The sequence below is a fragment of the Ranitomeya variabilis genome, chromosome 5 (genome assembly GCF_051348905.1).
Source record: "Ranitomeya variabilis isolate aRanVar5 chromosome 5, aRanVar5.hap1, whole genome shotgun sequence".
NCBI lineage: Eukaryota > Metazoa > Chordata > Amphibia > Anura > Dendrobatidae > Ranitomeya > Ranitomeya variabilis.
Genome location: NC_135236.1, coordinates 68467794 through 68493449, shown reverse-complemented (window position 1 = coordinate 68493449; position 25656 = coordinate 68467794). Strand labels below are relative to the sequence as shown.

The window sequence follows — 25656 nt, the reverse complement described above, 5'->3', positions numbered from 1 at the left end:
TGTGAGGTGGACACTGGGCATCATACTGTGTGGTGTGGACACAGGAGGCATGATAGTGTGTGGTGTGGACACTAGGGGCATCATAGTGTGTGACGTAGATAATAGGGGCATCATACTGTGTGGTTTGGACACTAGGGGCATCATAGTGTGTGGTTTGGACACAGGAGGCATCATAGTGTGTGGTGTGGACACTAGGGGCATCATAGTGTGTGGTGTGGATACTAGGGGCATCATACTGTGTGGTTTGGACACTAGGGGCATCATAGTGTGTGGTGTGGATACTAGGGGCATCATACTGTGTGGTTTGGACACAGGAGGCATCATAGTGTGTGGTGTGGACACTAGGGGCATCGTAGTGTGTGGTGTGGATACTAGGGGCATCATACTGTGTGGTTTGGACACTAGGGGCATCATAGTGTGTGGTGTGGATACAAGGGGCATCATACTGTGTGGTTTGGACACAGGAGGCATCATAGTGTGTGGTGTGGACACTAGGGGCATCATAGTGTGTGGTGTGGATACTAGGGGCATCATACTGTGTGGTTTGGACACTAGGGGCATCATAGTGTGTGGTGTGGATACTAGGGGCATCATACTGTGTGGTTTGGACACAGGAGGCATCATAGTGTGTGGTGTGGACACTAGGGGCATCATAGTGTGTGGTGTGGATACTAGGGGCATCATACTGTGTGGTTTGGACACAGGAGGCATCATAGTGTGTGGTGAGTACACTAGGAGCATCATAGTGTGTGACGTGGATAATAGGGGCATCATACTGTGTGGTGTGGACACTAGGGGCATCATAGTGTGTGGCGTGGATACTAGGGGCATCATACTGTGTGGTTTGGACAATAGGGGAATCATTCTGTTTTTGGTGTGGATACTGAAGGCATTGTCTTGTGTAAGTGGATACTAGGGGCATCATACTGTGTGGCGTGGATACTAGGGGCATCATACTGTGTGGAAGGCTGAGGAAGCATCATACTGTGAGTTAGGGAAACCACTGTGAGTGTGGTTATTCATAATGTGGTGGCATCATACTGCATGCGGATTACTGTGGGGGCCTCATGCTGTGTGGGAGCCAATGAAGTGGTACCATACTGTGTACTGAGCTTCACTAGGAGCAATATTTTTGTCTGGGTGCTTATAAAGGACTGGGCAAAGTTAGGGTACTGGCTTAGCATTGGGAGAACTCTACAAGTGTTTATTGCCTATATTGACTTATGTATACGTCTCTGCAGGATTGGGCATGGTGGCAAACATATACACTGATGACTATGAAAGAGGACAGGCCATGGGCATTGCTCTGGGAGGCCTAGCAGTGGGCGTGCTCAGTAAGTATTATCATCAGCACATTGTTTTATTAAGACTTGTGAATATTGGTTTGTCTTCTGTAAAGCCTTTCTCTCTCAAATTACCTCTCTTTGCAGCTGGTGCGCCCTTTGGGTCAGTGATGTATGAATTTGTTGGGAAAGCGTCTCCGTTCTTGGTGCTGGCTGGTCTGGCTCTGCTAGATGGAGGTAATTTTCTGGTACTAGAATATGACTACATTAGGTTTTCCATTATACATCATTGAAGAATTTTTAAGGGGTTCCCCCAAGTCATACATGTGTTTCATATAGATATGCGGTGTATACAGATGGTGGAGGACTCACAAGCTCAAGATTGGGGCCCTGTTGTGTGCCGCTTGTCAGAGGAGAGAGGTAGCTGTAGATATGTGGCAATAAAGCTAAAAAGGCTGGTGCTGGGCAGGGGGAACCTCCGAAGGCAGGGATTAGTGAAGTGCTCTGGCACGCCTAGAGCACTTAATGCCTGATTTGCATATGCATTTATTGATATTGATGGATTTTCATTTCAAAGACCTGCAACATATTCCGTTGGTGGGTGGAGGTGGGTGGAGGTAGTGACTGGGCATTGTCGGACTGGGGTGCCAAGGGCCCACCAGTAACACTGACTTTGGGGGGCCCACTTTTCACTAATTCAAATATTACACTACCTTTGTTCACAAATTTGCCTATATCTCTATTTAATAATAAACTGGGTAGTTTGGCTAATTAATGATGAGGTGTTGCTTTTCTGTACAGAGTGAAACAAGTGAATTGTGCCAAGTACTGTCCACAGAGTGGGGTTTGGAGCCCAGATCTGCAGAGGGGCCCACCGGGGGATTCCCCTGTTCCCCTATGGGCCAATCTTTATTTTTATACAGCGCTAACATATTCCGCAGCGCTTTACAGGTTGCACACGTTATCATCTCTGTCCCCGATGGGGCTCACAATCTAGATTCCCTATCAGTATGTCTTTGGAATGTGGGAGGAAACCGGAGAACCCGGAGGAAACCCACGCAAACACGGAGAACATACAAACTTCTTGCAGATGTTGTCCTTGGTGGGGTTTGAACCCAGGACCCCAGCGCTGCAAGGCTAACCACTGAGCCACTGTGCCGCCCAAACATTTAATACATTACATTTCCCACACGTCTGCTTTACATCAGCACCATTTGTAAAATGTTCTTTTATTTTGTTAGCATTTTAGGAGGTTTAAAAATGTAGCAGTAATTTTTTATTTTTTCAAGGAAATTTACAAAATTTATTTTTTTTACGGACCTATCCATGTTTGAAGTGTTTTTAGGGGTCCCATATATTGGGGAAACCTCCCAAAAGTTATACCATTTTAAAAACAGCACCCCCTGACATATTGAAATCTGCAGTCAGGAAGGTTATTAACCCTTCAGGTGATTTTCATGAATTAAAGGGAACCTGTCACCCCCAAAATCGAAGGTGAGCCAAGCCCACCGGCATCAGGGGGCCCATCCACAGCACTCTGCAATGCTGTAGACAAGCCCCCGATGCACCCTGAAAGATGAGAAAAAGAGGCCAGACTATACACACCTGGGCGGGCGGTCCCGCTACGGTTGGCCTCTCTGACCTTTCCCGGCGCCTGCGCACTGCAGTACTTTGCTCTGCCCTCAACAGGGCAGACAAAGTACGCCTGCGCCGGAGCGTGAAGACAAGAAGAGGACGTCATCGTAAGAAGATGGGAGGCCCCGGACCGGACCGCGACGCACATCGGACCGGACCGTGGTTTATTGACCCGTCTCGCCCTGTACACACACACAGGGAGAGATTTATCAATCTAAGCCCTAGATTCTAGGGGTTTGGGGAAGGGAGAAGCTGCCAGGGACCACCCTCTGACTGGTCATCTGAGATGTTGGTCGCACTTCACTGAAAATTAATCAGAGAAATTTCCAAAGAAATGAAATAAGTAACCAATTCACTCATTAAATGTTAAGGGTCTAAGCATAATAAAACATAAATACTTTATTGGGATAAGTATAATGACCAGACATAAAAAATGAAAAAAAAAAACATGAATAGACAATAGGACATTTAAAACATAAGGTCAAAAATTCATGTAGTAGTACAGCCAGGGGTACACATATAATATTAAGGGCTGAAATGATCCCCGAAACAAATTAATTAACCCCTTCAACACAGGACAATTTTCCGTTTTCGTTTATTGCTCCCCTTTTTACAAGAGCCATAACTTTTTTATTTTTCCTGACATATGAGGGCTTGTTTGTGTGAAATGAGTTGTACTTTTGAATGACACCCTTCATTCTGTACTGGAAAATGGGAAGCGAATTCCAAGTGCGGTGAAACTGCAAAAAAAAGTGCAATTTCACAATGTTTTTTTTTTCCCTTGTCTTATCATGTTTAATATATGGTAAAACTGACCTGGCATTAAGGTCAGTACGAGTATGCAGATACCAAAAACATGTATATATTTTTTTAAGTGGTGAAAAAAAATTCAGAAATTTGACAATTTTTTTCCCGCTGTTGGTGCCATATTCTGAGACCTGTAACGTTCTAATTTTCAAGGTTCAGGGGTTGGGTGAGGGCTTATTTTTTTGTGCCCTGAGCTGACATTTTTACTGATATCATTTTCGGGTAGATATGATGTTTTGATCATATTTTATTGCAATGTTGCAGTGACCAAAAAAACGTAATTCTGTCATTTTTATTTTTTTTCTCATTATGCCGTTTGCCAATCGGATTAATTAATTTGATATTTTGATAGATCGGACATTTCTGAACACAGTGATACCAAGTATATGTATATTTTGTTTATTTTTTATTTTTAATGGGGAAAAAGTGGGGAGATTTGAATTTTATGTTTTTTTATTTTTTAAATATTTTTTTTACATTTTTTTTTTAAACTTTTTACTCCATTTAATAGCCCCATTAGGGAACTTCGAGCTGCGATCATGCTATGTATAGCAAAAATCAAGATCTCCTATGCACACTGTGGCGGTGTTCACAGTAGGATCATGATGACATGCACTGGGGTCTTCAGCAGACCCCCGGCTGTCATGACAATCCATCGGCGCACCGCGATCGCAAGGCAGGGGGCACCAACAGACAGATTTAATGACGCGCTTCCTGTCTGCACGTGATAAATGCCGCTGTCGGTGATTGACCGCAGCGTTTAACTGATTAATTAAATCAACCATCAAGTGTAAATAAGGTAAGTACAACACTATAATGAGTTATCATGGAGGTGAGAAAGGTGTTGATACCAAAAGATGGCATTGTATACTTGTGGCTCAATGGTCAGCAAACATAATGATAACTCAAAACATGATCGTAACATACGGACCTAAAATGGCGTGTGCAAGACAAGCCTGTGGCCTCTCCGCATCACACTCCGACGCGCGTTTCTTCAGGGAGTGGTTAAACCATAACCTTTACTGTTTATTAATTAAAATGAATGAGCAAAATAAACATTTAAAAAAAAAGTAAATAATAAACCTTTGTGCAATAATAGTATTGTATAGTGCAGAGGTGTCAAACTGCATTCCTCAAGGGCCGCAAACAGGTCATGTTTTCAGGATTTCCTTGTATTGCACCTGTGATAATTTAATCACCTGCCCAGAATGATTCCAGCACCTTATGGAATGCTAAGGAAATCCTGAAAACATGACCTGTTGGCGGCCCTCGAGGAATGCAGTTTGACACCCCTGGTATAGTGTATTATTTCCGCAAGCTCCTATAATACACGGCATCATGACCGTATGGTTCTGGCAGCAAGAATAAGAGGATAGGTTCCCTTTAAATCTAATCTAGTGATGTCATGATGACATCACCACAATGCTCCTTGTTAGTGAGGTACCATTCCAGAGCCTGTTCAGAGGACATCAGGGTTTGTATGAAATGATCTGGAAAGCCCTTTAATTATTTCTGAAGATGGTAGAAGGATTCATAGTCATGATATGTCATCAGAATACTCTTCCTTGGTCCACAGTTCTTCAGCTCTGTACTCTCCGACCCACCAAGTTTACTCCAGGGGTGAGTAAAACCTTTATTTTAAGGAAAACAAATGATAAAAGGATGCGGAATGACTAGATCTAAGTTGAATTTGTGGTGTCGTTCTTCCATAGAGTATCCCAGCGACATCCTACTCCGTTCTCCTCACTGACCCTTACGTCATGGTGGCTGCAGGTATTGTGGCATACATTGGGATGTGCACAGTGATGGGAAACCCTGTGCTTATATATTGTATTCTACTGTCTTCTATCTAGGGGCTCTTTGTATTGCTAATATGGCTATTGGAGTGATGGAGCCTACCCTGCCCATATGGATGATGGAGACTATGTGCTCGCCCAATTGGGAATTAGGTACGTGCTATGCTAATATGGTTTCCAGGAACATGCACATTATCAGACTACAATCTGTGTATGAACCTGGCAGCTACTGTTCAGTTTCCTTACAGCACCTCCGCAGGCGAAATCAAGTATTACATGGACGCCTTCAGAATCAGTTGGCTTTCTAGATAATGTACTGTACATGGAGTCCTCCAGATGGAGAAATGCCGCTTAGGGAGCTCAAATCAGGGATTAGAGAACACAAAGAGGCCCATTTATCAAAACATTTATGCCAGAAAAGCGGTGTAAAAGCTTTGAAAAAGTCACATTTATGTGCAAAAATTGTGTGACTATTTATGCCAGTTTGAACCAGGTCCATCGAAATGAGTGGAGTTGATGAGGAGATGCGACAGGACAGGATGTGGCCATGTCCGCCTGTCCAATTCATGAAAAGTGGTGGCATTTTGTACGGTAGAAATGCAACTTCCGTCTCAGACTGGAGTATAATTTTTGGCGAGGCGCAAGTCATTCAGAAATTGTGTGTGCCTCGTAATAAATTCGGAGCCTTGTACCCCAGAAAGACTCCGCTATGGAAACCGTCTGAAAAATCTATCAGAAAAGGTTCTACAGGATGAACATATGCAGTTCTATGCAAAAAAAAAAAGTCTTGGTGCGCACATATTCAAGCTTTTAAACATATTGTAACTGCTTCAAGGTTCCAAAGATGCCAAGTCATTGAAATAAGTGACTGGTCCATTCTTCTGGTGTTTTCAGCTCAGAAGACGCTCTGTACTATACAATCCAACGCAATGGGAAAGCTGAAAAGATGCTGGGAAGATGCCGGATTGTATTTTTGAGCATTTTGCCAGTGTTCTTGCTTTAAAAACTGCGAGTGGTTTCTTTATTATTCTATGGACTGCACATGCACTTAGGCTATGTGCAGTGAAATTGCAAAAAAAAGTGCAATTCCACAGTTGTTGTTTTTTTTTAACCATATTAACTAATTGCTAAAACTGACCGGCCATTATGATTCTCCAGGTCATTACGAGTTCATAGACACCAAACATGTCTAGGCTCTATTTTATCTAAGTGGTGAAAAAAAATCCAAAATTTGTTTAAAAAAAAAGGGCACCATTTTCCGAGATCTGTAGCGTCTCCATTTTTCATGATCTGGGGCTGGGTGAGAGATTATTTTTTGTGATCCGAGCTGACATTTTTATGGATATTTATGTAGGTACGATCCTTTGATTGCCCGTTATTGCATTTTATTGCAATGTAGCGACGACCAAAAAAATGTAATTCTATCATTTTGACTTTTTTTCTCATTACGCCTTTTAGTGATTGGGTTCATTCTTTTTTTATATTGATAGATCGAGTGATTCTGAACATGGTAATACCAAATATGTGTAGATTTGATTTTTTTTATTGTTTTATGATCAGATATCAAATGAATCTGCCTGAAAAAGACATTGTATGCACATGGCCTTAGGGTATCTGAAGATGGGTTTTTAGCTATCAAAACACAGTTTAAGGACAGTTGTGGGAATTCAATATGTATTCTAAGAAGCTCACCATTAAAGTGCTGGAGAAGAGATATGTTTCACTGAGGTTATTAGCTTCAGTGATATGAACCTGGAAGTTTGCTCCAACACACTAAGTGCTGAGAGGGGTTAATTGACAAGCACAGGACCAGGTTTTTTTTTGTTTAACAGCTAAAGTGTGAGGCTGGATGGCTGGTCACCATATCTCCATCCTAGGATGTGGTCCAGGAGGTAAAGGTGAAACATCTGGACTTAATGACTGTTCTGTGTATACTCTGAAGGTGAAGCTTACCTACAGAGCTGTGCTCTTGCTAAGGAGAGCTGAACCCTGCTTTCTGGGCTGGTGGATCCTGCAGTTATACGGACTGAAAAGGGTGCTGTTTGTTTATGCCAACATGTCCGAATACGGCTATGGTTCTGTTGACCTGGTTTATGATGCACGTTTTAATAAACCAGCTGAAGATTTAAGGGAAAAGCATTCTGTTCAGTGGGGCTACCACGGTCTTGAATTTGACCAAAATGGATATGTCTGTAGAACAAAAAAAAAATCAACAATTGACTCCAATGTGTCTACAAGTTTACTGGAAAGGTAAATTCCTTGAGAAGGTTTTCCTTCAGATTTACAAATGGAAGGTGTCTTGGTGCCTTGAAATTACTGTCAGTTTTCAAAGAACCATTAATTTTATTTTGGGTGTTTTTTTGCCAATTTTTAATGCAATACTATGAAAATACTTTGCACGTCCAAAAATGCTCTTTTATGAAGATTTCAGAGATCCAGATTTCAGAAATGTAGAGTGGGTTACTGAGTAAATATGTGGCTTGCTCCTGTCACTACTGGCTCTGGGAGTCACTACTGTGGCGTAGAGGAGCGCTGACTTTGGCTCACGATCATCTCTCAGTGCTGAATGTGGCTCACGACCATCCGTCAGTTCTGAATATGGCTCATGACCATCTCTCAGTGCTGAATGTGGCTCACAACCATCCGTCAGTGCTGAATGTGGCTCACAACCATCCGTCAGTGCTGAATGTGGCTCACGACATCTCTCAGTGCTGAATGTGGCTCACAACCATCCGTCAGTGCTGAATGTGGCTCACGACATCTCTCAGTGCTGAATGTGGCTCACAACCATCCGTCAGTGCTGAATGTGGCTCACAACCATCCGTCAGTGCTGAATGTGGATCACGACCATCAGTCAGTGCTGAATGTGGCTCACGACCATCTCTCAGTGCTGAATGTGGCTCACAACCATCCGTCAGTGCTGAATGTGGATCACGACCATCAGTCAGTGCTGAATGTGGATCACGACCATCTCTCAGTGCTGAATGTGGCTCACAACCATCCGTCAGTGCTGAATGTGGATCACGACCATCAGTCAGTGCTGAATGTGGCTTACGACCATCTCTCAGTGCTGAATGTGGCTCACAACCATCCGTCAGTGCTGAATGTGGCTCACAACCATCCGTCAGTGCTGAATGTGGCTCACAACCATCCGTCAGTGCTGAATGTGGATCACGACCATCAGTCAGTGCTGAATGTGGATCACGACCATCAGTCAGTGCTGAATGTGGCTCACGACCATCTCTCAGTGCTGAATGTGGCTCACAACCATCCGTCAGTGCTGAATGTGGATCACGACCATCAGTCAGTGCTGAATGTGGATCACGACCATCAGTCAGTGCTGAATGTGGCTCACGACCATCTGTCAGTGCTGAATGTGGCTCACGACCATCTCTCAGTTCTGAATATGGCTCATGACCATCTCTCCGTGCTGAATGTGGCTTACGACCATCTCTCAGTGCTAAATGTGGCTCACGACCATCCGTCAGTGCTGAATGTGGCTCACGAGCATCCATCAGTGCTGAATGTGGCTCTCGAGCTTCTCTCAGTGCTGAATGTGGCTCACGACCATCTCTCAGTGCTGAATGTGGCTCACGACCATCTCTCCGTGCTGAATGTGGCTTACGACCATCTCTCAGTGCTAAATGTGGCTCACGACCATCCGTCAGTGCTGAATGTGGCTCACGACCATCTCTCAGTTCTGAATATGGCTCATGACCATCTCTCAGTGCTGAATGTGGCTCTCAACCTTCTCTCAGTGCTGAATGTGGCTCACAACCATCCGTCAGTGCTGAATGTGGCTCTCGACCTTCTCTCAGTGCTGAATGTGGCTCACGACCATCCATCAGTGCTGAATGTGGCTCTCGACCTTCTCTCAGTGCTGAATGTGGCTCACGACCATCTCTCAGTTCTGAATATGGCTCACGACCATCTCTCAGTGCTGAATGTGGATCACGACCATCCGTCAGTGCTGAATGTGGCTCTCGACCTTCTCTCAGTGCTGAATGTGGCTCACAACCATCCGTCAGTGCTGAATGTGGCTCTCGACCTTCTCTCAGTGCTGAATGTGGCTCACGACCATCTCTCAGTTCTGAATATGGCTCACGACCATCTCTCAGTGCTGAATGTGGATCACGACCATCCGTCAGTGCTGAATGTGGATCACGACCATCCGTCAGTGCTGAATGTGGCTCTCATGGCAAGAAAGGTTGGGGACCACTGCTTTAGTGTTTCGAGGCCCTGCAGTATATTTCATTGCCATCTTCATGGTGTGCGAGAAGAGCACAGATTGATGTCTTTTTTGGGAGACTGCTGTATATAGAACAGCGACTGCTCAGCATCACATTAAACGTCTCCTGGAAATCAAACCACTTAATCAACCTCCGGCCTCCAAAATCTCATTACAGAAGCATTAACAACTTAAACCAAATTGTCCTAAGGTTTTGTCTATAATTTTATCATTGTACGCCCTGTTAACTGGAAGCCTGGGATATTTAACCATTTCTTCACTGACCGGACTAATCGTGAACAAGAACTCATCATATCTAAAAGCCGAGAAGAGCATTTATTAGGGCTGAGTAGGTCATTGCACAGAGCACAGCACCCAGTTCTTACTTATCAGACCTAGTACTCCGGTGGCATATGTACTTGCCTCAGTTTTACATTTAGACTCCTACCACAATGCCTTAGAGGAATCTGTGACCATTTTTTTCCACCTAATCTGAGAACAGCATAGTGTAGCGACATAGACCCTGATTCCATCGATTTGTCACTTACTGGGCTGCATTCTGTAGTTTTGAGAAAAATCACAATTTTATCAGTAGGAGATTAGCACTAACTGATTGGTAGCTTTCTGCCTACATACAGTGTACACAGAAAGCTGCCAATCAGTAGTGAGGGTGGATTATTCAGGGCTCAGCATTTAGAGAACTGGCCAATCTGCTGCAGATAAAACTGTGATTTTATCAAATCTGCAGCAAGCAGCCCAGTAAGTATTACATCGCTGAAATTAGGGTTTCTGCCCTGTAGGGATTCATGCTTTCTAGTAGGCAGTAGGTAGCGTTCACACAGTCACTGTGGTTTGGTCTAAACATGCAGTTCTATTGCTTTCATAAAATCTCTAAGGATTCAACCAAAACAGCCTCTACTGGGCAAAAAGGTATCACAGCAAATAGCAGATCATTCAGCAGGCACATATGTCAGTGTGGGGTCACCGAACAGATCACAGTCCTCTCCCTCTCAGCTTCAGGCTGAGACTGCCAACACCAGAGGTCTTTTCTTTTTCCCAGACACAATAAGAGGATTTATACAGTCCATTTTTCTGGAGAAAACTTTACACAAAGAAGAGGTACTGACCTACCAGTCTCAGTATCACCTTCAACCCAAACTCCAGCAGTTTCCAGCGCCAAATAGAAAAGTTCAACTTCAAGGACAACTCATATTGAACAGGCTGCAGCTTCCACACAGTAGATCTATCACACAGACTGCTCAGCTTTCCTAGCTGACTTATGCAGAGAAAGACTTTGGCTTGTTTCTCCATCAGCTACAGCTCACATTTTGGCTGGTTACTCACCAGCTTCCACACACTCCCCTCTGCTCAACATCCCCAGCAGACTGAGAGCTCCCAGGTGACCACATCCCTTGGTTCTTAGTAAAAAGCTAGCTAGGTGCATCTAATCAAGACCTGCAGTGCTAGGATGTAACCCTAGTCTAGCTTGCATTGCTACAACCCCTACATCATGCTGCTCTCAGATGGGAGCAGCAAAAATCTGTTTACAGATTTCCTTTAAATCTAGCCTCAAATCTGACAAACTATTTTGATATGGTGCCTGTTGTGAATTCTGCTCTTGGGCTCCCTCCGGTGGTTGTTGGTGGTAGTGCAGTTGTCTTGGGGTTGTAATCCAGGGCAGGTGTTTCTGCTGATTTCAGCTCTACTAGGTATTTAGGTGTGCAGGATCCATGAGTCCTGGCCAGTTGTCCATTGTTCTTGGAGGGATTGCATCTCTCTCTGGTTCCTCATGCCCTGCTGCCAATTCAGCTAAGATAAGTGTCTGGTTTTTTGTCTCTGTGCACACATGCAGTGTGCTTTGCAATTCAGTGCAATTCATTGTGTTTTTGTCCAGCTTAGACTTTGTTTGAATTTTTCAGCCATGCTGGATTCTCAGGAGATGCAGATATACTTTCTCTGTCTTTAGTTAGATGTAGAATATTTGTATTATCTGCTGTGGATATTTTTAGGATTTTAATACTGATCGCTTAGAATTCTGTCCTATCCTTTTCTATTTAGCTAGAAGTGCCTCTTTTGCTAAATCCTGTTTTTCTGCCTGCGTGTGTCTTTCCTTTTATACTCACAGTCAATATTTGTGGGGGGCTGCCTATCCTTTGGGGTTCTACTCGGAGGCAAGATAGAATTCCCATTTCCGTCTATAGGGGTATTTAGTCCTCCGGCAGTGTCGAGGTGTCTAGGACGTGTTAGGTACAACCCACGGCTACTTCTAGTTGCGGTGTTAGTTTAGGGTTTGCGGTCAGTACAGGTACCACCTACTCCTGAGAAAGTCTCTCATGCGGCTCCAAGGTCACCGGATCATAACAGTACAACTGGCCAACAATGAGTTAAATGCATCTCAGAAGAAGGGAAGAAAGAGCCATTTTTTTTTCTGTAGCCTGCTTGGTCTTTTCTTCCCTCTTTTCCTCTGGGTGACTGAGGAGTCTTGTGCTAGCATGGATGTTCAGGGATTAGTTTCTCGTGTAGACCAGCTTGCTGCTAGGGTACAGGGTATTTCTGATTATATTGTTCGGACTCCACTTTTAGAGCCTAGGATTCCTACTCCTGATTTGTTTTTTGGGGACAGGTCCAAATTTTCGAGTTTTAAAAACAACTGTAAACTGTTTTTTGCTCTGAAGCCTCGTTCCTCTGGTGATCCCAATCAGCAGGTTAAAATTGTCATCTCCCTGCTGCGTGGCGACCCTCAGGATTGGGTATTTTCCCTGGAATCTGGGAAATCCGGCCTTGCTTAATGTAGATGCCTTTTTTCAGGCTCTAGGATTATTATATGATGAACCAAATTCTGTGGATCAAGCGGAGAAGACCTTGTTGGCCCTGTCTCAGGGTCAAGAAGCGGCAGAATTGTATTGTCAGAAATTTAGAAAATGGTCTGTGCTGACTAAATGGAATGAGGATGCTTTGGCGGCAATTTTCAGAAAGGGTCTTTCTGAATCTGTTAAAGATGTTATGGTGGGGTTTACCACGCCTGTTGGTCTGAGTGATTCTATGTCTCTGGCCATTCAGATTGATCGGCGCTTGCGGGAGCGCAGAACTGTGCGCGCTGTGGCGTTGTCCTCAGAGCAGATGCCTGAGCCTATGCAGTGTGATAGGATTCTGTCTAGAATGGAACAACAAGGATTCAGACGTCAGAATAGGTTGTGTTTTTATTGTGGCGATGCTTCTCATGTCATTTCAGTCTGCCCAAAGCGTACAAAGAGAATCGCTAGTTCAGTTACCATCGGAACTGTACAACCTAAATTTCTGTTATCTGTGACCTTGATCTGCTCATTGTCATCATTTTCTGTCATGGCGTTTGTGGATTCAGGCGCCGCTTTGAACTTAATGGACTTTGAATTTGCCAGGCGTTGTGGTTTCCCCTTGCAGTCTTTGCAGAACCCTATTCCTTTAAGGGGCATTGATGCTACACCTTTGGCTAAAAATAAACCCCAGTTTTGGATACAGGTGACCATGTGCATGGCGCCAGCCCATCAGGAAGATTGTCGTTTTCTGGTGTTGCATAATTTGCATGATGCTATCGTGCTGGGTTTTCCATGGTTGCAGATACATAATCCTGTGTTGGATTGGAAGTCTATGTCTGTGACTAGTTGGGGTTGTCAGGGGGTTCATAATGACGTTCCTGTGATGTCAATCTCCTCTTCCTCCTCTTCTGAAGTTCCAGAGTTTTTGTCTGATTTTCAGGATGTATTCGATGAGCCCAAGTCCAGTTCCCTTCCACCGCATAGGGACTGTGATTGTGCTATTGACTTGATTCCAGGCTGTAAGTTTCCTAAGGGCCGACTTTTCAACCTGTCTGTGCCTGAACATACCGCCATGCGGAGTTATGTTAAGGAGTCTTTGGAGAAAGGGCATATTCGCCCATCTTCTTCACCGTTGGGAGCGGGATTTTTGTTTGTTGCTAAGAAGGATGGCTCCTTGAGACCCTGTATTGATTATCGCCTCTTGAATAAGATCACGGTCAAGTTTCAATACCCTTTACCTTTGCTTTCCGATTTGTTTGCCAGGATTAAGGGGGCTAGTTGGTTTACTAAAATTGACCTTCGGGGGGCACATAATCTTGTTCGTATTAAGCAGGGTGACGAATGGAAAACTGCGTTTAATACGCCCGAAGGCCATTTTGAATACCTTGTGATGCCATTCGGGCTCTCTAATGCTCCATCTGTTTTTCAGTCCTTCATGCATGATATCTTCCGGAATTATCTTGATAAATTCATGATTGTATATTTGGATGACATCTTAATTTTTTCCGATGATTGGGAGTCTCATGTGAAACAGGTCAGGATGGTATTTCAGATCCTTCGTGATAATACTTTGTTTGTGAAGGGGTCTAAGTGTCTCTTTGGAGTGCAGAAGGTTTCTTTTTTGGGCTTCATTTTTTCTCCCTCATCTATAGAGATGGATCCAGTTAAGGTTCAGGCCATTCATGATTGGATTCAGCCCACATCCGTGAAGAGCCTTCAGAAATTTTTGGGCTTTGCTAATTTTTATCGCCGTTTCATTGCTAACTTCTCCAGTGTGGTTAAACCCCTGACCGATTTGACGAAGAAGGGCGCTGATGTAACGAATTGGTCCTCTGTGGCTGCCTCTGCCTTTCAGGAGCTTAAACGCCGATTTACTTCTGCCCCGGTGTTGCGTCAGCCAGATGTTTCTCTTCCGTTTCAGGTTGAGGTTGACGCTTCTGAGATTGGGGCAGGGGCCGTTTTGTCTCAGAGGAATTCTGATGGTTCCTTGATGAAACCGTGTGCCTTCTTTTCCCGTAAGTTTTCGCCTGCTGAACGCAATTATGATGTCCGCAATCGGGAGTTGTTGGCTATGAAGTGGGCGTTTGAGGAATGGCGACATTGGCTTGAGGGAGCCAAGCACCGTATTGTGGTCTTGACCGATCATAAAAATCTGATTTACCTCGAATCTGCCAAACGGCTGAATCCTAGACAGGCTCGATGGTCCCTGTTTTTCTCCCGTTTTGATTTCGTGGTCTCGTATCTTCCGGGTTCTAAGAATATTAAGGCTGATGCCCTCTCTAGGAGTTTTTTGCCTGATTCTCCTGAGGTACTGGAACCGGTCGGCATTCTGAAGGAAGGGGTGGTCCTTTCTGCCATTTCCCCTGATTTGCGACGGGTTCTGCAGGAATTTCAGGCTGACAAACCTGACCGCTGTCCAGTGGGGAAACTGTTTGTTCCTGATAGATGGACTAGTAGAGTGATTTCTGAGGTTCATTGTTCTGTGTTGGCTGGCCATCCTGGTATTTTTGGTACCAGATTTGGTTGGTAGGTCCTTTTGGTGGCCTTCTTTGTCGAGTGATGTGCGTTCTTTTGTGCAGTCCTGTGGGACTTGTGCGCGGGCCAAGCCTTGTTGTTCCCGTGCTAGTGGGTTGCTTTTGCCTTTGCCGGTCCCTGAGAGGCCCTGGACACATATTTCTATGGATTTTATTTCAGATCTTCAGGTTTCCCAGAGGATGTCGGTTATCTGGGTGGTTTGTGACCGGTTTTCTAAGATGGTTCATTTGGTGCCTTTGCCTAAATTGCCTTCCTCTTCTGATTTGGTTCCGTTGTTTATTCAGCATGTGGTTCGTTTGCATGGTATTCCGGAGAATATTGTGTCCGACAGAGGTTCCCAGTTTGTTTCTAGGTTTTGGCGGGCCTTTTGTGCTAGGCTGGGCATTGATTTGTCTTTTTCTTCCGCATTTCATCCTCAGACAAATGGCCAGACTGAGCGAACTAATCAGACTTTGGAAACTTATTTGAGATGCTTTGTGTCTGCTGATCAGGATGATTGGGTGGCTTTCTTGCCATTGGCCGAGTTTGCCCTTAATAATCGGGCTAGATCGGCTACCTTGGTTTCGCCCTTCTTTTGTAATTTTGGTTTTCATCCTCGTTTTTCTTCGGGGCAAGTTGAACCTTCTGATTGTCCTGGTGTGGATTCTGTGGTTGACAGGTTGCAGCAGATTTGGGCTCATGTGGTGGACAATTTGGTGTTGTCTCAGGAGGAGGCTCAGCGTTTTGCTAACCGTCGTCGGTGTGTTGGTTCCCGGCTTCGGTTTGGGGATTTGGTCTGGTTGTCTTCCCGTCATGTTCCTATGAAGGTTTCTTCCCCTAAGTTTAAGCCTCGGTTTATTGGTCCTTATAGGATTTCTGAGATTAACAATCCGGTGTCTTTTCGTTTGGCCCTTCCGGCCTCTTTTGCCATCCATAATGTTTTCCATAGATCTTTATTGCGGAAATATGTGGTGCCCGTTGTTCCCTCTGTTGATCCTCCTGCTCCTGTGTTGGTTGATGGGGAGTTGGAGTATGTGGTTGAGAAGATTTTGGATTCTCGCTTTTCGAGGCGGAGGCTTCAGTACCTTGCCAAATGGAAGGGTTATGGCCAGGAGGATAATTCTTGGCTCTGATGTCCATGCTGCTGATTTGGTCCGTGCCTTTCATCTGGCTCGTCCTGATCGGCCTGGGGGCTCTGGTGAGGGTTCGGTGACCCCTCTTCAAGGGGGGGTACTGTTGTGAATTCTGCTCTTGGGCTCCCTCCGGTGGTTGTTGGTGGTAGTGCAGTTGTCTTGGGGTTGTAATCCAGGGCAGGTGTTTCTGCTGATTTCAGCTCTACTAGGTATTTAGGTGTGCAGGATCCATGAGTCCTGGCCAGTTGTCCATTGTTCTTGGAGGGATTGCATCTCTCTCTGGTTCCTCATGCCCTGCTGCCAATTCAGCTAAGATAAGTGTCTTTTTTTTTGGCTCTGTGCACACATGCAGTGTGCTTTGCAATTCAGTGCAATTCATTGTGTTTTTGTCCAGCTTAGACTTTGTTTGGATTTTTCAGTCATGCTGGATTCTCAGGAGATTCAGATATACTTTCTATGTCTTTAGTTAGATGTAGAATATTTGTATTATCTGCTGTGGATATTTTTAGGATTTTAATACTGACCGCTTAGAATTCTGTCCTATCCTTTTCTATTTAGCTAGAAGTGCCTCTTTTGCTAAATCCTGTTTTTCTGCCTGCGTGTGTCTTTCCTCTTATACTCACAGTCAATATTTGTGGGGGGCTGCCTATCCTTTGGGGTTCTGCTCTGAGGCAAGATAGAATTCCCATTTCCATCTCTAGGGGTATTTAGTTCTCCGGCTGTGTCGAGGTGTCTAGGACGTGTTAGGTACATCCCACGGCTACTTCTAGTTGCGGTGTTAGATTAGGGTTTGCGGTCAGTACAGGTACCACCTACTCCTGAGAAAGTCTCTCATGCGGCTCCTAGGTCACCGGATCATACCAGGTGCCCCACGAAATAGAGGATCCATGCTTGTGCCAATAAGACTTTAGGAGACGATGCTTCTACTAAGATTTGCACACTGGAAACGGCTGTTATGCTAGCTATATTCATTAGACTAGAGTGCCTGCCAAACCTACACAATTATGTACTTACTATGGTTTAAAACAGGTTCATGTCCAGGAAACTCAGCCGAGACATGGGAAAGGATAAAGGGAAGGAGTTTGGGTACATCCATAATGCATGATCCAGTCTGAACTAAAAGAGCAAATTTTTTCCCTCCTGATCAAGCTTTAGAACAAATATTGTATACTTTGACATAAAGATTTATGTAATTTTCTTCTAAAAAAAAAAAAAGAGCATCTAAACTTTTTTTAAGGAACCATAGAAGGATTTTGCCATGACCAGCTGGTGAGGTCGTCTATTCCACAGACTAATAGGTCTCATGGTAAATAAGCCTTGTCTCCTCTGGAGATTGAACCTTTCTTTCTCCAGGTGGAGGGAATGTCTTCAAGTCTTTTGAGGAGGTTTTACATGAAACACCTTTTGACCATACTTTTTTCCATGGATCATTTATGTACTTGTACTAGTTATTCTTGTTCACCCTTTGACATGTCTTCTCAAGACTAAATAAATTTAATTATTTTAATGCTTCCTCATCACTCAGACCCTTCATGCCACTTATCTGTTATGTGGCTCTTCTTTGCATCTTTACTATCTACAGGGCATCCTTTCTATGAAGTAGTGCCCAGAACTGAACTACATACTGCAGATGAGGTTGCAGTAACCTTTTGTAAATTAGTAGTATTATGCCCCTGTCTCGCGATCCCATATCTCATCTAATACAAGACATTATCCTGCTGGCCTGAGAAGCCGCTGATGGACATTACATGCTGTTAGTCTAGGATCGACAGGTACACTCAGATCCATCTCCACAAGCGACTCTCCTGATCTTCAGGTACACCCAGATCCTTCTCTACAAGTGACTCTCCTAATCTACAGGTACACCAGATCCTTCTCTACAAGTGACTCTCCTAATCTTCAGGTACACTCAGATCCATCTACACAAGTGACTCTCCTCATCTACAGGTACACCCAGATCCTTCTCTACAAGTGACTCTCCTAATCTACAGGTACACCCAGATCCTTCTCTACAAGCGACTCTCCTAATCTACAGGTACACCCAGATCCTTCTCTACAAGTGACTCTCCTAATCTACAGGTACACTCAGATCCATCTACACAAGTGACTCTCCTCATCTACAGGTACACCCAGATCCTTCTCTACAAGTGACTCTCCATCTACAGGTACACCCAGATCCTTCTCTACAAGTGACTCTCCTAATCTACAGGCACACCCAGATCCTTCTCTACAAGTGACTCTCCTAATCTACAGGTACACTCAGATCCATCTACACAAGTGACTCTCCTCATCTACAGGCACACCCAGATCCTTCTCTACAAGTGACTCTCCTAATCTACAGGTACACTCAGATCCATCTACACAAGTGACTCTCCTCATCTACAGGCACACCCAGATCCTTCTCTACAAGTGACTCTCCTTATCTGCAGGCACACTCAGATGGATCGGCACAAGTGACTTTCCTTATCTACAGGCACACCCAGATCCTTTTCTACAAGCGACTCTCCTAATCTACAGGCACACTCAGATCTACACAAGTGACTCTCCTGATCTACAGGTACACTCAGATCCATCTACACAAGTGACTCTCCTGATCTACAGGCACACCCAGATCCTTCTCTACAAGTGACTCTCCTGATCTACAGGTACACCCAGATCCTTCTCTACAAGCTACTCTCCTAATCTACAGGTACACTCAGATCCATCTACACAAGTGACTCTCCTCATCTACAGGTACACCCAGATCCATCTACACAAGTGACTGTCCTCATCTACAGGTACACCCAGATCCTTCTCTACAAGTGACCCTCCTGATCTACAGGCACACCCAGATCCTTCTCTACAAGCTACTCTCCTAATCTACAGGTACACTCAGATCCATCTACACAAGTGACTCTCCTCATCTACAGGTACACCCAGATCCATCTACACAAGTCACTCTCCTGATCTACAGGCACACCCAGATCCTTCTCTACAAGTGACCCTCCTGATCTACAGGCACACCCAGATCCTTCTCTACAAGCGACTCTCCTAATCTACAGGCACACTCAGATCCATCTACACAAGTGACTCTCTTGATCTACAGGCACAATCAGATCCATCTACACAAGTGACAATCCTGATCTACAGGCACACTCAGATCCATCTACACATCTACACAAGTGACAATCCTGATCTACAGGCACACTCAGATCCATCTACACAAGTGACTCTCCTGATCTACATGCACACCCAGATCCTTCTCTACAAGTGACTCTCCTGATCTACAGGTACACCCAGATCCTTCTCTGCCAGTGACTCTCCTAGTTTTCTTCACCCTAGTACATATGGCTTCTACATATTATTAGTACCCAGATTTACCCTCTCTAGGTTTAGAACTGCTCTCGGTTCCTTTTACCGTGTTCTTAGTAATAATTTTTAATAACCCATTGATGACGACCCCACTGTGTAAACTGCACAATTTACTTTAACAGGTTTGGCATTCCTACCTGCCAGCATCTCATACCTCTTATGCACCAACCTGTTTGGTTTTTTGGCACACAAGATGGGCAGGTGGGTCTTTTATTATTCAAGCTTTACATATTTAGTACGTCATGAAATACTGGACTAGAACTAAGGAATTACTCAGCATTTTCTTTTATCAGGTGGTTGTGCACTCTCCTGGGAATGATAGTCGTGGGGATCAGTCTACTCTGTGTGAGTATAGGTGGCACTATATATGATTAATGCATACTGTTGTTTCAGGTAACTTTTCAAAATCATGTGCTAGTACATGAGGAATAACACTATTTCTGGCCATTATATGACTTGTACCTTGCATTGCTTCTGGGTTTTACCCTCTTTAGGCTCTAGCTCTAATTTACAGTTGTCTCTCGGCTAGTGGGTGGAGATAAGCTGCTATCATGTCTCCCAAACATAATACAAAGAGACTAGAGAGATTACTGCTCTGCTGTTTCTATGTAACACATGTCTGAAGTACAAGCATCAGCATGGAGGATGATATGATATTGTACAGCAATACTGAGCAGTGTGGCTGTGAATCCAGCACTGAAATAAATTTGCTAGAAGCTGCAGTTGAATTGGTCTGTGTCTCTTCCAAGCATCTCACTGCGCTCAGTGCTCCACCCTCCTTTTCTCCCTCTAGCTCACCTGTATTCCGTAATCCTATACCAGCATGGCTGCGCCTATGAATAATAAAGCCTGCCTATTGATACCCACATCTAACAGACAATATGAAGTATGACTTCATGGTTGAGGATCCCACCTGCCTTTTTATACTACAAATTAGCCCTAAGGTTGAATAGATGGGTTGATTTTCAACTTTACATAAGGTCCCACATGCTTTGGGTCCCTTGATTAACAGGTCATGGTTTTATTGACAGGGAAAGTGTGGATAAGTTGAATAGGGTCTATGGGTGGATAGTTTTTTCTGTACCCAGAACAGGAGCCTGCGCAAACTACCGGCGTCACAAAATTGCAGTCAGGTACCATTTAAAGATATTTTCCTACTAAAATAAGGATATGCCATTCCATGCAGATCAGTGGGTATCTGACTGCTGAGACTTACTCCAATGCTCAGGACCCCACTGAACTACAAATTTTCCCTGCTTCCAGCCACTTGTTTAATGGGCTGAATGGACATTTGGTTCCTTTGTATTAGGGGACCCAGAGGATGAGCCGATACCGATATTCTGGCATACCAGTCTATTTCTAATCATACCAGTTGAACAATGGTTTTATCAAGCAGTTAGCCAGAGTTAATCCCATGACTATAAATGTATGCTTCCTTCGGTGTCCTAGTACGTTGGACTGGAGATCCTGAAATACGAAAAAAAGTAAATGGACACCAAGCAATAAAAAATGTTAACCCCATCACCCAAAAAAAACCATTCAAACTTTTCTATTTCTACATCTATGAGGCTACTTTCTTGTTTAGGTTCCACTTGCCTCCAGCATTTATGGTCTTATTGGTCCTAATGCTGGCATTGGTATCGCCCTTGGAATGGTTGACGCATCCATAATGCCCATCATGGGACAACTAGTAGATCTACGTCATACATCTGTGTACGGTGGGATATACGCCATCTCGGACATCGCTCTATGCATGGGATTTGCACTGGGTAAGATATATTTTTTACATACTATCTACTTTACGCATGTGATGTCTCACACATCTATAAATGATATTGTCTCTGCAGTAACTTATGAATATCTTATCATTGTTCACCAGCCTTTATATTAATATATTGGAAGCAGGGCTATATAATAATATATGATGTCATTTGTCATTTCAGGACCTTCAGTCGGTGGAGCGGTTGCAAAGGCCATTGGCTTCCCCTGGTTAATGGTGATCACTGGAGTGCTGAACATTGTCTATTCTCCTCTATGTTTCTTCCTTAGAAGTCCGCCAGCCAGAGAAGAGAAAATGGTGAACAAATTTGAGTTTTTACAAACTATAAACAGCAAAAAATGTATATTTTTTTAAATATAAAAAAAATCCTAAACGGAGGTTTACCTATGGCTTATTTCCTGGTTGATGATGCACGCAGCTGACTACTTCTTCCATCTTTCAACAGAAAAAAGAGGGATATCAATTGTGGCACATGCAACATAATTTTTTATACATTAACTCACTACTCAAACCCTGAATAATACGGGCCATACTCTCCCATTCTTGCCCAGTCCCCATTGTGTCCTTATACAATAATATTCCTTCCTTGGTGGTACACAGTGATAGTAGTGATGACCCCAGTGTCCTCTCACAACAGTAATGCACTCTGTGTCTCCTCACAGTAGTCATGCCCCCTCAGTGTCCTCTCACAGTAGTGATGCCCCCTCAGTGTTGTCTCACAGTAGTGATGTACCATCAGTGTTCTCTCATGGTAGTGATGTCCCCTCAGTATCCTCTCACAATAGTGATGTCCCCTCAGTGTCCTCCCTCAGTAGTGATGTACCCTCAGTGTTCTTTCAAAGCAGCAATGCACCCTCAGTGTGCTCTCAACAGTAATGCACCCTCAGTGTATCCTCACAGTAATGACACACCCTCAATGTCTTCTCATAGCAGCAATTCCCCCTTAGTGTCCTCTTACAACAGTAATGCCCCCTTAATGTCCTCTCACAGTAGTGGTGCACCATCAGTGTTCTCTCATAGCAGTGATGCACCCTCAGTGTTCTCTCACAGTAGTGATGACCCCTTAGTGTCACTCCACACATCAGTTATGCCCCCTTAATGTCTTCTTACAGTATGCTCTCACAGTAATAATTACACCTCAGTATCCTCTCACAGTAGTAATGCCCCTCAGTATCATCTCACAGAAGTAATGCCCTCTCAGTATCCTCTCTCAGTAGTAATGCCCCTCAGTATCATCTCATAGTAGTAATGCCCCTCAGTATCCTCTCACAGTAGTAATGCCCCTCAGTATCATCTCACAGTAGTAATGTCCCTCAGTATCCTCTCACAGTAGTGATGCCCCCTCAAAATCCTCTCTCAGTAGTAATGCCCCTCAGTATCCTCTCATAGTAGTAATGCCCCTCAGTATCCTCTCACAGTAGTAATGCCCCTCAGTATCATCTCACAGAAGTAATGCCCTCTCAGTATCCTCTCACAGTAGTAATGCCCCTCAGTATCATCTCACAGTAGTAATGTCCCTCAGTATCCTCTCACAGTAGTGATGCCCCCTCAGTCTCAGTAGTAATGCCCCTCAGTATCCTCTCATAGTAGTAATGCCCCTCAGTATCATCTCACAGAAGTAATGCCCTCTCAGTATCATCTCACAGTAGTAATGTCCCTCAGTATCATCTCATAGTAGTAATGCCCCTCAGTATCCTCTCACAGTAGTAATGCCCCTCAGTATCCTCTCACAGTAGTAATGCCCCTCAGTATCATCTCATAGTAGTAATGCCCCTCAGTATCCTCTCATAGTAGTAATGCCCCTCAGTATCCTCTCACAGTAGTAATGCCCCTCAGTATCATCTCATAGTAGTAATGCCCCTCGGTATCCTCTCACAGTAGTGATGCCCCCTCAGTATCCTCTCACAGTAGTAATGCCCCTCAGTATCATCTCATAGTAGTAATGCCCCTCAGTATCCTCTCACAGTAGTAATGCCCCTCAGTATCATCTCATAGTAGTAATGCCCCTCAGTATCATCTCACAGCAGTAATGCTCCTTCAGTGTTCTGTCACAGTCATGTTGCCCCGTTAGTATCACTCTTAACAGTAGTGATGCCTTGTTAGTGTCACTCCACACAGCAGTGCCATCTTACAGTGCCTTCTCGCAATACTGATGCCCTCTTGGTGACCGTCTCAGCAGTACCCCCTTTTACAATGATGCTTTCTTAATGTCCCCTTACATTAATGATGCCCCCTAATTGACTCCCCACACAGCATCACCCCCTTAGTTCACAATAGTGAGGCCCTGTTTCACTCCCCTACACAATAGTGATGCCATCTTTGTGCCCCCATCATATTATTGAGCCCCCTACGCAGTAAGGATGCACATTAAGATTCTCCCACACACTAAAAGGGCTACTAGTATGCCCTCCCATCTGAGAAACAGTGCCCCAGAAATAACAAATGACTACTCAGTCCCAGAGCAGAGCAGATCATTTTGAAGGTTTCCTTTGGTTCATGCTATCTGTAACTTGTTGCAGGCAGATATTAAGTGACATCAAAAGGAGGAGAAGAAAGCAGTACAATATCGATGTGCACCCCTATGCAGTTGTGCTCAAAAGTTTACATACCCCGGCAGAATTTTTGCTTTCTTGGCCTTATTTCAGAGAATATGAATGATAAAGTTTTGGTGTTTTCTCCACTCATGGTTAGTGGTTGGGCGAAGCCATTTATTGTCAAACTACTGTGTTTTCTCTATTTAAATCATAATGACAACTCAAAACATCCAAATGACCCTGTTCAAAGTTCACATACCCTGGTGGTTTTGCCCTGATAACATGCACAGAAGTTGACACAAATGGGTTTGAATGGCTACTAAAGGTATCATCCTCACCTGTGACCTGTTTGCTTGTAATCAGTGTGTGCATAAAAGCTGAGTGAGTTTCTTCGATCCAGACAGACTCTTGCAACTTTTATCCAGCCACTGACGTTTCTGGATTGTGAGTCATGGGGAAAGCAGAAGAATTGTCAACGGATCTATAGGAAAAGGCAATTGAACTGTATAAAACAGGAAAGGGATACAAAAAGATATCCAAAGAATTGATAATGCCAGTCAGCAGTGTTCAAACTGTGATTAACAAATGGAAAATCAGGGGATCTGTAAAAACAAAACCACGGTCAGGTTGACCAACAAAAATGTCGCCCACAACTGCCAAGAAAATTGTTCGGAATACAAAGAAAAACCCACAAATAACATCAGCTGAAATACAGGACTCTCTGAAAACTAGCGGTGTGGCTGTTTCAAGATGCACAATAAGGAGGCACTTGAAGAAAAATGGGCTGCATGGTCGAGTCGTCAGAAGAAAGCCATTACTGCGCAAATGCCACAAAGTATCTCGCCTACAATGCGCAAAACAGCACAGAAACAAGCCTCAAAACTTCTAGAACAAGGTAATTTGGAGTGATGAGACCAAAATTGAACTTTTTGGCCACAACCATAAACTTTACATTTGGAGAGAGGTCAATAAGGCCTATGATGAAAGGAACACCATTCCTACTGTAAATCACGGAGGTGGATCGCTGATGTTTTGGGGATGTGTGGGCTACAAAGGCTCAGGAAACTTGGTCAAAGTTGAAGGAAAGATGAATGCAGCACGTTATCAGCAAATACTGAAGGCAAATTTGCACTTATCAGCCCGGAGGCTGCGCATGGGACATACTTGGATGCTCCAACGTGAAAAAGATCCACAAGGCCAAGATGACCTGTCATTGTCTACAGCTGAACAAAGTGAAGGTCCTGGAGAGGCCATCTCAGTCTCCTGACCTCAATATTATTGAGCCACTCTGGGGAGATCTCAAGCGCGCAGTTCATGCTAGACAGCCCAGGAATTTACAGGAACTGGAGGCTTTTTGCCAAGAAGAGTGGGCAGCTTTACCATCTGAGAAAATAAAGAACCTCATCCACAACTACCACAAAAGACTTCAAGCTGTCATTGATATTAGAGGGGGCAATACACGGTATTAATAAATGGGGTATGTGACCTTTTGATCAAGGTCATTTGGATGTTTTGGGTTGTCATTACGATTTAAAAAGAGAAAACACAGTAGTTTGACAATAAATGGCTTCATCCAACCACTAATCATGAGTGGAGAAAAAGTTTTGGTGTTATCATTCATATTCTCTGAAAAAAGGCCAAGAAAGCAAAAATTCTGGCGGGGTACAGGGCCGTATTTGCCACTAGGCACTCGAGGGCACGTGCCTAGGGCGGGGCGATGCGGGGGGGGGCGGCACCTGAGCAGTGTGGTTTTTTTTTTCTTTTTTTTTTTTTTTTACAGTCCGGTCCGGCTGGTTACCT

The 25656-nt window shown here is 44.1% G+C and overlaps 1 protein-coding gene and 1 long non-coding RNA gene across 2 annotated transcripts in view; one reads left to right on the top strand and one right to left on the bottom strand.

The window, feature by feature from the left end:
- Nucleotides 1–25656, top strand: part of SLC18A1 (solute carrier family 18 member A1) — a 64850-nt gene that overhangs the window by 34082 nt on the left and 5112 nt on the right. Inside the window, exons 6-14 of the mRNA XM_077262131.1 lie at nucleotides 1242–1334; nucleotides 1431–1520; nucleotides 5302–5345; nucleotides 5438–5498; nucleotides 5579–5674; nucleotides 19665–19743; nucleotides 19836–19887; nucleotides 21128–21311; nucleotides 21486–21619. Of these exons, the coding sequence (XP_077118246.1) occupies nucleotides 1242–1334; nucleotides 1431–1520; nucleotides 5302–5345; nucleotides 5438–5498; nucleotides 5579–5674; nucleotides 19665–19743; nucleotides 19836–19887; nucleotides 21128–21311; nucleotides 21486–21619 (833 nt within the window). The remainder of the gene's footprint in view (nucleotides 1–1241; nucleotides 1335–1430; nucleotides 1521–5301; nucleotides 5346–5437; nucleotides 5499–5578; nucleotides 5675–19664; nucleotides 19744–19835; nucleotides 19888–21127; nucleotides 21312–21485; nucleotides 21620–25656) is intronic.
- Nucleotides 20923–25656, bottom strand: part of LOC143774493 (uncharacterized) — a 37508-nt gene continuing 32774 nt past the window's right edge. Inside the window, exons 3-5 of the long non-coding RNA XR_013215544.1 lie at nucleotides 21707–21757; nucleotides 21489–21586; nucleotides 20923–21009 (exon numbers count right to left, since the gene is read on the bottom strand). This is a non-coding gene — a long non-coding RNA (uncharacterized LOC143774493). The remainder of the gene's footprint in view (nucleotides 21010–21488; nucleotides 21587–21706; nucleotides 21758–25656) is intronic.